Source organism: Haliotis asinina, chromosome 8, assembly GCF_037392515.1.
Source record: "Haliotis asinina isolate JCU_RB_2024 chromosome 8, JCU_Hal_asi_v2, whole genome shotgun sequence".
NCBI classification, from domain to species: Eukaryota; Metazoa; Mollusca; class Gastropoda; order Lepetellida; family Haliotidae; genus Haliotis; species Haliotis asinina.
The window spans coordinates 4,804,157-4,823,206 of NC_090287.1; the positions used below are offsets into that span (position 1 = coordinate 4,804,157).

At 43.5% G+C, this 19,050-nt stretch overlaps 2 protein-coding genes across 2 annotated transcripts in view; both read left to right on the forward strand.

Moving 5' to 3' along the window:
• Window positions 1-417: 417 nt before the first annotated feature.
• Window positions 418-1,206, forward strand: LOC137294341 (uncharacterized). The gene has a single exon (XM_067825343.1). The coding sequence runs from the start codon at window positions 418-420 to the stop codon at window positions 1,204-1,206; it is 789 nt and encodes a 262-aa protein (XP_067681444.1).
• A 6,427-nt stretch (window positions 1,207-7,633) lies between these two features.
• Window positions 7,634-19,050, forward strand: part of LOC137294266 (inversin-B-like) — a 50,850-nt gene continuing 39,433 nt past the window's right edge. Inside the window, exon 1 of the mRNA XM_067825273.1 lies at window positions 7,634-8,065. Coding sequence (XP_067681374.1) covers window positions 7,634-8,065 — 432 coding nt within the window. The remainder of the gene's footprint in view (window positions 8,066-19,050) is intronic.

Genomic DNA, 19,050 nt, shown 5'->3' on the forward strand with positions numbered 1-19,050 from the left:
TCTATGCTGAAAGAGATTTCCAGAGGTTTCTTTGACAACCTATTGGGTATTGAGATTCAAGGGATTGTGAGCGTGGTTATTGGTTCTGTGTACAGGCGTCAGGTTAATATCCCAAGGGCCAAGTTTATAGCCTGTTCGCTGAAGATACGGACAACATGCATAGACAATACCCATACTACCCAGTGTCGTGAAGAGTTCCAATATGACCGTCTTGCTACGTAGTGGTTCCGTCACTTGGCGTGCTGTAGTCGAATCAGGAATACTAAAACGTCGTGAGGGCATTTCACCAGCAATATACCGGTTACGTCATGTCGGCCTGTAGCCAGTAATATTTCCAGCAATGTTATGCGGGCTAGTACTCAGTAATATCACAGCTATGTCGTGTCAGTCTGTAGTCATCAATATCACAGCTACGTCATGCAGGCCTGTAGCTGGCAATATTGCAGCTCGTCATGTCGACCTGCAGCCAGTAATATCACAGCTACCTCATGTCGACCTGCAGCCAGTAATATCACAGCTACCTCATGTCGACCTGCAGCCAGCAATAGCACAGCTACCTCATGTCGACCTGCAGCCAGCAATATCACAGCTACCTCGTGTCGACCTGCAGCCAGCAATAGCACAGCTACCTCATGTCGACCTGCAGCCAGTAATATCACAGCTACCTCATGTCGACCTTCAGCCAGCAGTATCACAGCTACCTCATGTCGGCCTGCAGCCAAGAATATCACAGCTACCTCATGTCGACCTGCAGCCAACAATATCACAGCTACCTCATGTCGACCTGCAGCCAGTAATATCACAGCTACCTCATGTCGACCTTCAGCCAGCAGTATCACAGCTACCTCATGTCGACCTGCAGCCAGCAATATCACAGCTACCTCATGTCGACCTGCAGCCAGTAATATCACAGCTACCTCATGTCGACCTGCAGCCAGCAATATCACAGCTACGTCATGTCGGCCTGCAGCCAAGAATAACACAGCTACCTCATGTAGACCTGCAGCCAACAATATCACAGCTACGTCATGTCGGCCTGCAGCCAAGAATATCACGGCTACCTCATGTCGTCCTGTAGCTACCAGTATTACAGCTTCGTCATGTCAGTCTGTAGTCAGGAATATGAAAGTTACGTCATGTCGGCCCGTAACCAAATATATCACAGCTTCGATCGTCATGTCGGCCTATAGTCATTTCGACCTGTAGCTAGCAATATTACAGGTATGTCATGTCAACCTGTAGCTCGCAATATTACAGTGCGTCATGTCGGCCTACAGCAGAACATCACAGCTACGTCATGTTGGCCTGCAGCCAGCAGTATAACAGCTACCTCATATGGCCTGTAGCTAGCAATATTACAGCTACGTCGTGTCGACCTGCAGCCAGCAATATCACAGCTACGTCATGTCGATCTGCACCCAGCAATATTACAAGGTCTACCTCTAAGGAAGTATGCTGTTCTAAAAGCATAGTATCATGTTCCTCAAAGCATAGCAACGCCTGGCAACGGATATGGACAGATGTTTCTTCAACAGGATGATGAAGTTGGATCGACCATGTTCCGGGTAGTATATTATCTCAACAACAGAACTAGATACCCGTCTTCTACAGATTCCCATGCTAAATAACTTACATCTCATGTCAATTGACAATCTCTTCATGGACCTTTAGAACAATTTAACAAGAGAATATACGTCAATATTTATGGATCGTAAATCCATTTGATTTTCCTTCTGATCTTGATCTGACTTAACATGGCATCTTGGTTCTATGTGCGTCTTAGTGAAAGGTGTGTTGGTCAATATATCCCATGCCGAACGTAACTTCGAAACGACGATAAATTGCTGGAATAATTACGTTTATCCATGACTCGGATCGAAACCCCGAGTTCACCGTGGGTGACACGGTACGAGGAGACATGTGCTTGGGGATCATGTGATCGAATCTTATTAATCACGTGACAAGGCAGATTCAAGGATGGTCGTCAAAATGATTAATGGGTGAAAAGATTGGAAAACGTGCCCAGTATTTAACAAATAGCCACTTCAGGATGTCAGTACACTGATTTTAAAATGTGTAAGATATAATAATCATTTCTGCAGTTGCAATCTAGGTGTTGTTCAGCTTTAGGAACTTTGCCATATATTATGGGTGAACGTTTTGATCATTTTCGTCCGATGGAGGTGATTTAATGAGAAAAATGGATTCCTGGACATGCGTGCGGCAGACGATCATTTCCTCTGTTTTTGCTTCATCAGGACGACACCTTAATCCGTTGTGTAAACGTGTCTTTAATGGATATTGACTTGTCGGGAGGTCCATGCACTAAGTGATCCTGTACGTGCATTTCGCGCGAATCGCTGACCTGTTCACATATTTCCTTTGTCTGTCTGTCTGTCTGTACAAGTCCACAGTTAAACAAGGATTCTCCACTCAGTCACTGTGTGCTGATTCCGAGTTGACTGTGTGCGTGCGTGCGTGCGTTGTGCCACGTATAGGCAACAGCAAGAACACCATCGTTGACGTGGTTTCGTTTCGACATAGCCGTGAAAAGAACCACGTACAGGTCCGAAGTTCCGCTGTTATTTTAATAACTTTCGACTTCAGTTAGCGAGACATTTGAATAAAACCATACGGACATATGCATATGGGGAAATCTCTTCAATAATTCATACGGACTTTGATTGTGAAAAAACTCCCGTTATTCGCTTTCATGATCTCCTCGCCATAAGACCCCAACTCCTTCCTGAGATATGTCACAGTTGTCACATCCATCTAAAGAAAGATGTTCCAATTTGTAAATTAATATTCATCTAAACAGCAGTCATTACTTCGAACAGTCGCCAGTGCTTTTGTGTAGGCAACCTCGAAAGACACTGGGAAAGTCAGGCATGTCGGCCATACTATTTGCGTATCAAGTTCATTCTTAACGTTAAAGCGGCATGCCATTACACATAACCAGAGGAATTTACCTGACAACGTTGCTGAAATCCTTTCAGGTTCAGATCTGATGTTATCAGGTCAAGAATATAAGAGAAGTTTCCTTACGGCCCGATTATCATCGCCTCGAGCGAACAACTGGCTCCTACTGTCAGGATGTTGTGAGAATTGCCCCAGTCACATCACGCTGGGGTGACTGTGAATAACATATTAGTAGAAAGATTCTCGTAATCACCCGCAAACAGGCCAGTAAACGAGCTCCACAACGAGAGTCGCCAAGTGATTACATCTCGGAGACTCACCGCCCGGCGACTGTTGGGAATATGCCAGAGAAAAAATAGACCCCATATTGGAACGACGTTGCTCCAAGAGAAATCGATAAATTGGGTTACATCGCACAATGACATTTTTTCGATTGCTCAGGTGAGAGATGACGACTTGACTCGTCCTCGTCCTTTCCTGTGATATCAACGTCGACGACGGCGAATGCCAACGGCAAAATCAGACCCGAGGAGTTGATAGCTCGGATGCAGACTGACCAAAGTGAGTTTATGGGGCATCCATCATGGCCCTTTACTGCAAGGGACTGTTGTCTACCGTGTTTACGTACAGTGGTGCTCAAACACATGCAGGCGTGAGTATGGTTGTTGAAATACTGGCACACATTTACACGTGTCATGGGGGCGGGAGTATCAAGTATTATGTTTGGAAGTTCTGAACATGTCTTGAAACGTGGTAACGGTTCTGACACAACTATGCGTTCGCGCAGTTGATTTGTTGCAGCATCCACTTTGGTGTTGTGTACAGTAAAGCGTGCAACTGTATTATGATTGGGTGTACAGTCATGCGTGCAGCTGTATAATGATTGCATGTGCAGTATTGCGTGCAGTTGTATTATGATTGAGTGTGCAGTATTGCGTGCACTTTTATAACGATTTCGGGTCGTTGTGCGTGTTGTCATGCAGCAGCGTATGCTTTGTTGTGTTCTGCGTGTGTTATGTACAGTAGCGTGTGTGGTTCTGTATATGTTTCAGAGTGTGTTGTACCTGTTGTGGTATACAATGTTTACAGTAGCGTGCACTATGCTCTATAATGTTGTATATGGTGTACTTGTTGTTTCATATTATGTTGTGCAGTAAGGTGTATTGAGTTCTATAATCTTGTACAGGGTATACGTGTTGTATTATACAGTGTTGTGCAGTAGCGTGTGTTCTGCTCTGCAGTGCTGAACAAGGTTACAATACGGTACAGTTTTGGAGTGTGTTGTACTTTGTTATACATGCAGTGTGGTGTGACGTGCATTTGTGGGATGTGTAATGTGTTTTTGTGACTGTGAAATTGTTTCTCTGCTGTGCTGTTGTACAGCTGAGACTATTAGACGTAGTAATCTATCAATAAAATGCACTACTTTATAGTGCGTTTGAGGGTCATGTGTTTGTTAGGAAATAACCAAGGACTCTTGTCTGCAAATCTTGCAGTTGTTACCCTATGTAACCTCCAAGGGGCAGGCGGGATATATTTACCCTAAACACATCATTAGCTAGTGTGACAGCTGTGTTGCTATAACCCTATTTGGGGAGTGAAACATTCTTCTTTATTCCACGTGTGTGTCATCATTTCTGACTTTCGCTGATCCATTATTTTCAACCGCTATTTGGCCTTTGCACTCCCAGACGAGTCTGATTCAACAGTTTATCGACACCTTGTATTTGTTGGACTTGGCGTTATCTATTTACGTTGTATATTTAAGGGTGCAAATGTATTCCCGCTATCAAACAACTTTTCCCCTAACCCTGACCACTTGCAGGTCCTACGAACCAAGAACCAGAAAAGGTTATCAGTCCTCATCAGAATGGTTAGGCCCTATAAATATATATTTAATGTACTTTAATAAAAAAAATAACAAAAGAAAATGTCGGCTTTAAGGGCCTGCAGAAAAGAAAAGCTGTGGATCCGAGTGATTTTCAGTCGGCTTCGGACCTAACGATCGACGGTAATTTCGAACGCTGGATTGAATCAAACTTACAGGAGACGCCAGCTAATGTCACATGTTACTTATGTAAATCAATACTCGAGTGAATTCCAGTACTATCACATGCCTTGTCATACGCCACATCTTCTAGGTCAGGGCCGTTTGCTCGAATACCCAGGTAGAAAGCCCCATTAGCTCACCCTACTAGTATATTCACATAATCTGCGAGTAACTTGTAAACCGTTATTTACCAATGGGGGAATGAAGGTATGGAATATAAGTGAGCCATTACCAGAATCAACTCCAAGCGTGTACCCACATACTGCCATTATTGATTCGCACCTTTCAGGCTCTTCCATCAAAGAACATAGTTTCAAGATCGCACTTACACATGTGAGTACAGCAACGACTGCTCATCAAACTGCTTCGACACCAGCTTTCCTAGTCTGCTTTGAAGGTCGACAGCAGTGCAGAAGGATGTTAGAGGTTGTCAATGTCATTGACAAGCCTCGTTCTAGAGACTGAGTGTCAATATTTTACGACCGATGCGAATGGCTTTGAACGTACGAGATCAGTATTACGCTACACATGGAATATTAAGCTGTCACTCTGGGCAACGGCGTCTCCATTGGGATATTGATTCCGTCAGTCAGTTTAAATGTTTTTACACCTCCCCCCAGTGGCATGTTCTTTGGCATTTTACTGAAATAATTGAACGTCTAAAGAACAGACAAACAGAAACAGCGAGGACCGTTGACAAATGAAACTACACAATGTTCTGGTTCTAACATTACCAAGTAACATTCCCTTTTTTGCACGAAATATACGTGACGAAAATAAAGTAGTGCTCATGAATTTTCGTGAATAAATTTACGAAACTGTGTGCTTAGTCGTTACTAAAGCGTAAGTGAGTTAGTGTGTGAATTTAGTTTTACGCCACGGTTAGCAATATTCCAGCAATATTACGGCATGGGACACCAGAAAATGGCTGCACACATTGTACGCATGTGGGGACGTTACTACAAAAACACATCACCTGTCATATTCATGATCAATACATCTTTTTGTTCTGTATATAGTTTACGGCTTTAGGGAATTAGAGTGTTTCTGACTCTATCCCGAGTGTGTGAAAAAGCTTTTAATACTTGGAACGTAATACATGTGTTAAACCACATGTACTGATAATCCCAATATTGAGTATCAAAATCTGTTATTCGGGGAGTGTATATCATTAAAACGTAACATAATAGGCATCATTGCGTCATAATCGCCTTAAACCTACCTTAAGAGTGTTAAGCGGGATTATCAACGTTGCACAGTTCAACCAACCAGTAACTCTCATTATATCTCACAAGCTGATAATTTCCTGTTTAGGTTCCCCTGAAACTTGAGACTGAGACTGAGTTTGGTACGGGGCTTTCCGACTGACTGAAGGACGAAAAGCCCCCAGCGTCGTGTAGGACACAGTGAGAGAGGACTTCTCAAAGGATGTTGCCTGTGCCTTCTGAAGTCTCTCGATAATGACAGCTTCCTTTATGAGGATATAAACCTCTGCTGGATTGGCAATAGGGGTACACAGACTGAAAGACATTGGATTAGTTATGCTGAACTGGTAGAAGGAAGACTTACAATACTGACTGATCTTCGTAAATAGTTACAGTGTTTGTACTTTTGGAATTGCGTGAGTATAAAAGCTGAATTAACGGAGGTCCCATTTCTGCATCTCACCATCACTTTTTAGATCCACCTAATGAATTATTTGAAGTGGATAACTGCTGATTGATTCCAGAGCGCTTGTACGGGCAGAGTTCTCCTGCAAGATTTGATTGATTTTTGGAACTTCTCAAGTGTACCCGCCTTGCCGGTTTAAGGTCGTTGCTGTCGTTGCTACGCACCTATCAACCGAGGGCCAACCATGTAGTTGTTGACGCCAGTGATACCTGCATTAATGAAGAGTGCGAACGGTCGTTGCGATGGACGTGCTAGGGATACAGTGATGGGACGTGTTGGCCACAGATGCTAGGAGATTCAGTTGATAGCATCTCGCGCTGTGACATACTGTTTCATATCATCACGACTAGAACCTCACTTACTGCTGATCCACACAGATATGTATATACAACTGCTGTCTGAAGATGTATGCTGAAACCATGTCTGTGAGCTGACATGTGGGGTTGTGAAATCTTTAGCAACGTGGACAGAGCAATGGGGAAAACATGTTCCAAGTCACATGGGACGCTGCCTAGCACAGGACTCAGCCAATCTGATACACGATTACTGCATCTCTGACACTATATTGGACATAGAAAGTATCGACTCCGATGCTCATCGCTAGTTCAGTTTACTGTTTGGAATTGTTCGGACGCGAGGACTGTTCAGGATAGTGGTCACTATGGTTAGAACTTCTGACACGGGAGGTAATCCTTCACAGATTCACAGACATTCACGCACATGAACAATCTTTGGATCACTCGCTCGTTGAAACCCTTGTTCTCGGATAGTCAGGCGGTAACAATTCATAGCGGCCGAGTGAATTCATTTGGTGACTGAATGGGACGAGAGAGATCCACTCGCACGTCTTAGTAACTCCTGACCTCGTCAATATTTACGTCCCGACCAGGGAAGGTGTGGTATGGTCACGGAGGGTTGGTCCCGTGTTCTGGGAGTGCTGGGCACGTGGGTGTGAGGGTAACAAACGTCTAGCACCCCGTTGACTCAGGCATGGAGGCCCGCAGTAAACTGCGGGAATATCTCACCAAGGGGAACGTGAAGCAGTTGAATAAGTTACTGACGGACTTCCCCCCACGTGCGGTCGCCCAGAGAGTCAACGAAGAGCTTGAACCGAATGGGACCACTCCTCTGATTTTGTGTGCCAAAGCGTTGAAGGAGAATGATGGGGATGACGACGAGGATTACGTAGAGTGCTGTTTGGTTCTCATTAAGAATGGTGCTAACGTTAGGGCTAAGACTACGGAAGGGCAAACAGCCCTCCACTGGGCAGCCGCCTGTAGTACATCTAACCTGGCAGCGATACTTCTCTCAGCTGGGGCAGACCCAAAACAAAAGGATCAAAACGGGATTAACCCCTTACAGGTGGCGATTAAGGAAGGTACCGCTGATAATGTGAAAGTGATTCTCGACAAGCGGCCTCAGGTATGTACACTCTTACATTTGGTACATTCATTGCACAAAGTAAACACTCCATGTAGATTGTCACGGTGCTTGCGTACATACTATGCTGTTATGGTATCGGTAAACACTATTTAAATCGTATTGTGAGTTATGAGGGAAATGGAGGCCTGGAATTGTTCTGTTAATAACCGACCTATTACCGCCGGCTCTGTTGTGCCCCGATCTCTTCCTTACCATTTAACCCAGCAGTCAGCGATACCCGCGTGTGATGGGAATCGATAACACGGAAATGGGGTGCTTTCTAATGGAAAGGTCTAGCTGATTCCTGGCAATTGGCAATATTTGCAATCTCCTGTTCCAATCCGATATCGTAAAAAGACAGAACTGAACCTAGCGACTGCATTGGTGCAGGTTTCGAGCTTTGACTGTGTCAGTGATGAGTTATTTCCACCGACTGTTCAATGTGCTTAACGGTCACTAGCATACGTAACAAATAGACAGCCTCCAGACAAGCTGTCGCGGGGGATTAAATGTTCAAACACTGACACGTACGTAGTCAAGGCCAGTTATATGAACACCTTGTGTGTTTAGGGTCAATAGGCAGATCAGCATGAAAACATGCTTGTCTACCTGTGTTGTATGTTTCACAGGTAAAAACACTGTAACCTGCTAAGCATTGGAATTAGTTCAATAAGGTTTAATTAGAACGTTATTCTCAAACTTTTCATTTCTAAAAACAATGCTTTTGAATAAACATTCAGTTAAAGCCGTGTTGAACATTCCATATGAGCTAAAGTTGAGTTAAATATAATTGTAGATCCATAATGGTGGCCGCGGTGGACAAACGGTTTTATCATAACTGCCTAAAGTTCTCAACTCTTCTCATTGATTTACCTACACAATGCTTGCTATACTTTGTTGTAAAGTTACCATTGCAGTGTTACCTACGTCTGTCCCTCAACGGTACAATACACAAGGACATTGTCCACTCAGTAACGCCCACTGTCGTGCATCAATCTAGAGAACGTAACTCGCATGAAACAAGCTACCAGAAATGTGTAATCAGCTTTCAACCTGGACGGTGTAATAAGTGGATTAAGCCAAATAACCTCGACCGACCGTGAATGTCTGTAGAAAAGTTGACTAAAAACAAGAGCTACGTATCGTAGACTACCCCGCTCTGCCTGGTTGGTTTTCCATTGGACACACCAAGAAACATGTAGCCCTTTAAGCTGGGGCTTACTGAGGACCGACGCGCTTGTTATGGATGTGTTGGGTTGCTTCATAATAGACGCATTGAATGCCTATTGTTAAGACTGTGAATACTGTGCTTCGCCAAAATACCCAGATTGATATCGAATGCACATAATGCCGTACCAAGTCTGCACTTGGTAACCCCTGAGGCGTTTGAGTTGATGAAAGGTGGAAGGTTTTGTAATGCTACATTCCATTATCAGTGAACACATACATCTTGTACATACTGTTGGAGTTGTTTAGATCGACTATTATGGGGGTTGAATTCGTGTTTCACGAACTTAGGTTACAACAGAGACAAGATATTTGGTTGTACTTAGCAATTTGCGTCAACCTAACCAACTATAAACAGTAAGGGACCTGTAATGGCGTCCCTACGATGGGACTAACAGCCGTCCACACAATCCACACTGTGTTCAATTTGTAAGTGTGTTATTGTCAATATGGCCTCAGTTTGTAAATGTGTGTCGTTTGCGTCAAATGATGTATTCTACCCTACATCTCCAATATGACTCAATGTACGGAATTGATAATACAGGCCAATATGTGACCACTACGTGAACTCGAAATACAATAAATTTGTACATACATGTATGAAAGAAACGTGAAACCCAGCAGTGTTAATAATTCTCTTGCAATATATATGGATGCAGGCTGGTCTACTGTGAGATATATCTATATCTTATCCAGCTGTCAAGGTTAAAGTGATGAAATCTCAGTTGACTATCTCTTTGACAGAGAAGAATTGGTCCTGCTTCCGCACGCACACAGACATTCAAGCAGATGCGCACGTACACGACAAACATACACAAGCAATGAAATCATAGTTTGCGTGACTTTAGAAGGCTCATTTCATCATTTCTCACATTGGTTGGAAACAAACGAATGCAACAAGTGACCAGTTTGTGTAAGTTTAGAGATAGTTGCTTCTCTGGAATATACGCCATGCATATAAAGACGTAAAAAGGTGTTCAACAATTGATTGCTATTATGATGTTTATATATAATTGTGAATTAATAATAAGGGTGTGATATGGGAATAAAGTGGGATCATATTTCGTCAAAACTGTAGCAGGTAACACAACACCAACAGGTAACAGCCAACACCCAATACTTGTCGTCTTGGCCCCAAGCCCCATCCCACTCAAAGAGACACAAGCACACAGGTAGTCTGTCACGCAGTTGCCGTGTACACTCCTGAACCTCACCTCGGAGACTCGATATATAAAACATACTGAACTAGTAGATATCTGATCATCGGTTTTAAGTTTCAGTCATAATGGAAAACAAAATGGTCCTGAATTATTAACATAAACATAATTTCCCTTAAGAACTGACTAAGAACACATTGTCCTTGAGAAAAACTTTGGTCTTCACGAGTGCTGTTTACCAATGTCAGGCCAGTATTTAAATGTGGCTGTAGGAGAACCTTTAGACATTGATGAAGTTTAATGCTGTTTAGGTGATCTGAGCATTTAGTTTCCTATACAAGACTTTGTCACTAATACAAACCCTTGCATGCATGTTTCATTCGTAAATCACATGGAACCTGAAATAATGTCAATTATGCCAATACATATTTTCATGAATATTTTCATTTTAGAATGAGTTTGGTTAAAGAAAAGCTTGAAACAGTATTTGAATATGTCACCTAAACATTGACTAGCAGGTCACAGTGATATGAGTCCTACACATGGAAGTGTTGAAATTTGTGGTTTGAATGCACCCCACCCTGGAGTGATTCCAGGTAAGAATAGTTCCCTAAACCAACAATCCACCCCACCCTGTTCCCAAAGATTGGCTTCCCCAGACACACAGCCTGTATTGTTACATACGTACATTGATAAAATACATGTAATATATAATACCTTTCATACATGTTTGCATGTACTCAGCTTTACACCTCCAGTTAATCCAATCATGTAGAATTACGATTCTTATGTTAACGCCAAGAGACTTTATAAATCACGGTGTTACGCACACCGGTTGTCATGTACCTACATTAAGGTATGTTCCTGTTTTCTTTCATGACTTGGTCAACATGCCCTTATAGTTAATTAGACGTTATCATAGTATAGTCTGTATTATATTTTTACATTGCTAAAATCAACTAATCACAATTTGTCATTTGAGGTATGGACAAATCGCCAAAGGCTTAAAAGGGTTTTTTGACAAATATACAGTCATGATGTTTTACTGTAACAACTGTCACACATGATTGTCCATAATTTTGTAGACTATCCTACCCTGACATTAACAGTAACTGATACTACTGGCATTCTTCATATTTTCCTGACTAAACCACCAGATGTTTATAGCGTTTTCTTCATTTCGTCTGATATACATTTCCCCAATCACTTTGCGATGCTGTCTGGGAGCATTCATTAATCATTTCAATCACTCCTCCAGCCAAATCTTAGGTTTTAATCAACATGGTTGTGATACATTAGAAATAACGGTGTAATGAAAGTATCACTGCTGCAGCATTAATTTCCAAGCCAAGCCAATTAGTCCGCATCAAAGGGGTTGAATAATTCACTGTGGTGATTAGCCGGTCCCAGTATCAAACTGAGCCAAAGGAGTCAGGCATTATGGGTTTGGTGTGTCTTTACGATATTAGCGCCTGTGATCTATCTTCTGAAGGAGTAGGTCTGTAACCGTTATAGAGAATCACCACTGATGCCAGCTGATTAAGGAAACATCGCTTGCCTACAATGGTCAGAATCATGTCAAAGACTCCGCTATTACTGCTTGACAAGTATTAGATGAGCCAGCGCAGTGAACACGTTTGTGACAAGCAGGCGGGGCAAGTAATATGGACGCATAAACTGAGTTCCTACAGGTAGATTGGTGATGGAGCATGTGACCGTGGCGTGAAACCAATACCGCAGCTGTTCAACACGTGTCTCGTAGAGTGATTTAGTTCAGCAAGACACCATCACAACACGATTCGCTCCAGGAAACTGAACGTTTCAATATTTAGACGACAACCTGTTTCCCTCTTGTTTCAAATGGAATGTTCAGGAGGGCGCTCCTATACATGCCAATTGGGGTCATTTGTCAGATCGTAGCTCATCTAATACTTAGCATTTTGCATGGCATTTCTTATAGCCACTTTGCTATTTAACACTGTCTTTAAACAGTATTCCTGTTGTATGTTAGAGGTGTGTAAATACTGTAGTTTGGACAAAACATTCCAGCGATTGGAAACGTGAGGATAGATAGATGCGACACGTCACACATGTCATATCCACATCCGCTTCTCCAACAGGTCTAACACGTAGTTGCCCCTCAAAACAATCGTGGGTTGGTGAAGGCCACCTATAAGTCGGATTTTCACTGGGGTTTATCATGACCTAAAGTTTTCTGTTAATGGAATGGTTTTGTCGTTTATGATGAAAGGGTTGGGTCAGTTCGATATATCCTGAAGCACCACATCCCTGATCTATCGACGTACATGAGAGCATGGTCTCATCTTCCCTACGTGTTCTAATCCCTCATTTTTCTTCCTGGTACCAGGGTGTAAAACTCTTAATTGTGCGTCAAGTAACAATTAAATCCGCATATCACTATATGTCTGAGCGAACCCTTTGTATTACACAGAGCCTAGTAATTTGCCGCCACGTGTGTTGACAGAAACCCGCACACACTGGGAACCCATATTCACATTGATCACGCCATTAAATGATTGATAGACCGCGTAGACATGGTATCAATGGATGTAGGTTAAGAAATGCACATGGCATTTAAATAATATGTATAATCAGCTAGGAAGATTCAGGCCACATTGTGGGGATGCAACAGCTTCAGACTGGAGATTGTCAGATAAATGATAATTATACATATTACTATATTCCGATGGAAGCAATCAAGTTTGATTATTCGGCGACAGAAATATTCTAACATAATCGGTAAAGGTCAACATTGAAAACGTTTACTTTGCACTTTTCATGTAGTTTGAACGAAAGAAGGATGAAACATGATAGTCATATGTCCTGTAGACGTAACGTATATCCAGGAGGCTGAGTTCCGCCCAGTAACTGTGGTAAGCACTGTTAGCTGCTGTCACTGCTCTACACATCATTGGTATAGACTGAGTACTTCAATAGAAATCTCCCTTGCTTCTGCGAGTGTATGTGCCGTATTTTGACGTCGATGTACACATCTTTCTGGGCTCATACATCTGAGATCCGGAAAACCATGACACTGACATTAGAATTATAAATACAGTGGAAAGCGTTGCCAGTTTGAAACGACTCCTTCCGTCAGTTGTTAACCAGAAGAAAGCGACATTGAAACAAATACCCGTGTTTCAATCTGCTGTTCACACATAGATACCTCTGAACTACATACAAGTCAGATCTCCGTCAGATTTCGCCACAGAATCTGTTCACCTGGGTGATGTTCGGTGGGGTTAGGTTATTTTGACGTTCGTCACTTCCAGAACCATCCTGGGTCTATTTGAGGCGAGTGTACCGGTCATAGTAACTAGGTACAGTGCTCTAGTGTGTGCTGCAATCACATGCAAATGGAGACCTGCACTCTGCAAAGTCAATATTCTCAGAATCTCCTATGCGTTTCCTTTTTGAAAACTATGTAAATCAAGGTCAAGAAAGAGAAATATACTTTTTGCCATTCAAACTCTACATCTGCTCCTTACCAGGAAGACTAGACAATGAATTAACTAAATGGGTTTCGTTTGAAAGCTTTTACTGGTGCCAAAGATTTACAACCTGTGCCAGGGCCCGCGATTATGAAATATGCATGCACATTGTGATACAGCTCTTGTGACTTACTGTTAGTTTCCCACACACAACAATATTGCTTCAGCTGGACATGTCCACGTCAGAATATGAGATTTCATTGAACGTGAAAATACAAAACAGAGATGCAGACAATGTGGGGGTATGACTGGAAGTCGTGTTCACGAGACAGATGTATGATACATTAATGAGTTCAGACAACTCACTCTGTGGCGGCCTATTGTGTACGGAATATTTGTGATTCTGCCGATCTCAGACGTGCACTAGTTTTGTGTGACGGACGATTACGGACATACAGTTTATGAAGAAGATTATAGTTAGCCGGCTTCAATTGGGGAATCAACACAAGGCCATAGGATCCCTTCCCCCAACGAGAGGCAGCTCTGCGCAGCGATTGTTTCCTCCTGGGTGATTGTTAATTATCCACGTAGGGTAAAAACCATGAAGAATTCAAGTTATGAAAAACAGGCATAAAACCTATTCGGTATGGTTTTATTTGCATAACACATTAAGATTCATAGTGTACAGACTATGAGCTCAGGCCGAAATCTGTCTGTTAATGATATTGATTAGGTACACATAATCATCATGAATATACCATCTCTATAAATGGTGAAAGATCCGTTTCCATAATGATCTAGGGGTCAATATACAATTACTGAAATATACTATCATTGATCTGCGGCACAGAGTAACCGGAGAATGAGAGGAATCAGTCAATGTGACGAGTAGGTCAGGATGATATTGATGATATAAGTGTCCCGACACCACTGGGGAATCGTTGTAGGTGACACTCTCATTCCAGAAGTCCCGGGTCTGCAATACATACTTTACAAATACATTACAGATCTCAATGAGATCCTGTGAACCGGAATGGTGCGAGGGACTGTGCCTTCAACAGACATTGGTTATGAATATGGAAAGATTTTTATCACTGGTTTGAACGCTCTTCGTCAGACTGCCAAACCTAGAAAACATTTTATGCACACGTGCCTTCAGCAAGTGACTGAATAAAAACACCTTAAGAATCGTGTATAAAGTGTATTTCAGAAGCCACGAGACATAAGCCAGATGTAAAGAGCCGTGTTTTGTTATTTCGTCGTATCGATCATGGTGGACTGGACTAACGTATAATGAATCTCGTTGCTGCATCTTGGCAACCGCGGAAAACACTGTTGTGTGAAAGACTTGTCATGGTGCCAGGTAAAATCCAGAATTGGAAATGTTAGTCAGCCAACGATTCGATAACGTTGCTGCAACAGTATCTATTGTCCGGCGTTGTGGACAACTGCAACGGCCACGCCTCGGTGTATTGTAACTGTTTGTAGAAACTCCAGTAATCTTGATGCGTATGTGACTGACTGCTGTTGTATTGAAAATAGGAACAAAGACACCCGTAATTGATGCATTAGAGCACTACTGCCGTAAACCGGTCACCGTTCGTACCAATAGTGTGTAACTGGTAAATCATTGTCCTCGCAGAGTCATGGATCCGATGCGATTTCTGATGCTCCGGTAGTTTAATCTGCAACAGCAATGATATAGACGCAATCGACTTGTGGCTAAATGCCATTTTAGGAGAGTAAGCTCACTGTGATAAAGTTTTGATAGATAGTCAACATACAGAATATAAGAGTATTTTTACTCCCTTCTCTTCTTCAGAGAAACGGACAAGTGGGGTTCTTTGTGCCTCCTAGTAATGGTAAGACCACTATTGGGCTCCATAAACCTTCTGATGAAACACAAAACACGATGTCTACACAGAAATGTACGCAGAATCTACTGGTCAGACAACATCAGTTCTTGAAATACGATATCTGAAGACCACGGTGTCTCATACACAGGTCTACACTACAGCGCACCTATCGATATCAGATGACCGCAGTTTGCCATATACAGGTCTACACTACAGCGCACCTATCGATATCAGATGACCATGGTGTGCCATATACAGGTCTACACTACAGCGCACCTATCGATATCAGATGACCGTAGTTTGCCAGTACAGGTCTACACTACAGCGCACCTATCGATATCAGATGACCACGGTATGCCATATACAGGTCTACACTACAGCGTACCCATCGATATCAGATGACCACGGTGTGTCATATACAGGTCTACACTACAGCGCACCTATCGATATCAGATGACCACGGTGTGTCATATACAGGTCTACACATACGGCGCACCTATCGATATCAGATGACCGTAGTTTGCCAGTAAAGGTCTACACTACAGCGTACCCATCGATATCAGATGACTACGGTATGCCATATACAGGTCTACATATGCAGCGCACCTATCGATATCAGATGACCACGGTGTGCCATATGCAGGTCTACACTACAGTGCGCCTATCGATATCAGATGACCACGGTATGCCATATACAGGTCTACACTACACCGCACCTATCGATATCAGATGACCACGGTGTGTCGTATACAGGTCTACACATACGGCGCACCTATCGATATCAGATGACCACGATGTGCCATATACAGGTCTACACTACAGCGCACCTATTGATATCAGATGACCACGGTGTGCCATATACAGGTCTACACTACAGCGCACCTATCGATATCAGATGACCACGGTGTGTCATATACAGGTCTACACATACGGCGCACCTATCGATATCAGATGACCACAGTGTGCCATATACAGGTCTACACTACACCGCACCTATCGATATCAGATGACCACGGTGTGTCGTATACAGGTCTACACATACGGCGCACCTATCGATATCAGATGACCACGGTGTGTCATATACAGGTCTACACTACAGCGTACCCATCGATATCAGATGACCACGGTATGCCATATACAGGTCTACACTACAGCGCACCTATCGATATCAGATGACCACGGTGTGTCATATACAGGTCTACACATACGGCGCACCTATCGATATCAGATGACCGTAGTTTGCCAGTAAAGGTCTACACTACAGCGTACCCATCGATATCAGATGACTACGGTATGCCATATACAGGTCTACATATGCAGCGCACCTATCGATATCAGATGACCACGGTGTGCCATATGCAGGTCTACACTACAGTGCGCCTATCGATATCAGATGACCACGGTATGCCATATACAGGTCTACACTACACCGCACCTATCGATATCAGATGACCACGGTGTGTCGTATACAGGTCTACACATACGGCGCACCTATCGATATCAGATGACCACGATGTGCCATATACAGGTCTACACTACAGCGCACCTATTGATATCAGATGACCACGGTGTGCCATATACAGGTCTACACTACAGCGCACCTATCGATATCAGATGACCACGGTGTGTCATATACAGGTCTACACATACGGCGCACCTATCGATATCAGATGACCACAGTGTGCCATATACAGGTCTACACTACACCGCACCTATCGATATCAGATGACCACGGTGTGTCGTATACAGGTCTACACATACGGCGCACCTCTCGATATCAGATGACCACGGTGTGTCATATACAGGTCTACACTACAGCGTACCCATCGATATCAGATCACCACGATATGCCATATACAGGTCTACACTACAGCGCACCTATCGATATCAGATGACCACGGTATGCCATATACAGGTCTACACTACAGCGCACCTATCGATATCAGATGACCACGGTGTGTCATATACAGGTCTACACTACACCGCACCTATCGATATCAGATGACCACGATGTGCCATATACAGGTCTACACTACAGTACACCTATCGATATCAGGTGACCACGATGTGCCATATACAGGTCTACACTACAGCGCACCTATCGATATCAGATGACCACGGTGTGTCATATACAGGTCTACACATACGGCGCACCTATCGATATCAGATGACCACGGTGTGTCATATACAGGTCTACACTACAGCACACCTATCGATATCAGGTGACCACGGTGTGTCATATACAGGTCTACACATACGGCGCACCTATCGATATCAGATGACCATGGTGTGCCATATACAGGTCTACACTACGGCGCGCCTATTGATATCAGATGACCACAATGTGCCATATACAGGTCTACACTACAGCGCACCTATCGATATCAGATGGCCACGGTATGCCATATACAGGTCTACACATACGGCGCACCTATTGATATCAGATGACCACAATGTGCCATATACAGGTCTACACTACAGCGCACCTATCGATATCAGATGGCCACGGTGTGCCATATACAGGTCTACACATACGGCGCACCTATCGATATCAGATGACCACGGTGTGCCATATACAGGTCTACACATACGGAGCACCTATCGATATCAGATGACCACGGTGTGCCATATACAGGTCTACACTTACGGCGCACCTATCGATATCAGATGACCACGGTGTGCCATATACAGGTCTACACTACAGCGCACCTATCGATATCAGATGACCACGGTGTGTCATATACAGGTCTACACTACAGCGCACCTCTCGATATCAGATGACCATGGTGTGCCATATACAGGTCTACACTACAGTACACCTATCGATATCAGATGACCACGGTGTTTCATATACAGGTCTACACTACAGCGCACCTATCGATGTCAGATGACCACGGTGTGTCATATACAGGTCTACACATACGGCGCACCTATCGATATCAGATGACCACGGTGTGCCATATACAGGTCTACACTACAGCGCGCCCATCGATATCAGATGACCACGGTGTGTCATATACAGGTCTACACTACAGCGCACCTATCGATGTCAGATGACCACGGTGTGCCATAGACAGGTCTACACATACGGCGCACCTATCGATATCAGATGACCACGGTGTGCCATATACAGGTCTACACTACACCGCACCTATCGATATCAGATGACCACGGTGTGCCATATACAGGTCTACACATACGGAGCACCTATCGATATCAGATGACCACGGTGTGTCATATACAGGTCTACACATACGGAGCACCTATCGATATCAGATGACCACGGTGTGCCA

Excerpts from the sequence above, each read along its gene's own strand:
- LOC137294341 (XM_067825343.1), top strand. The coding sequence starts at position 418 with ATGCAGGCCTGTAGCTGGCAATATTGCAGCTCGTCATGTCGACCTGCA.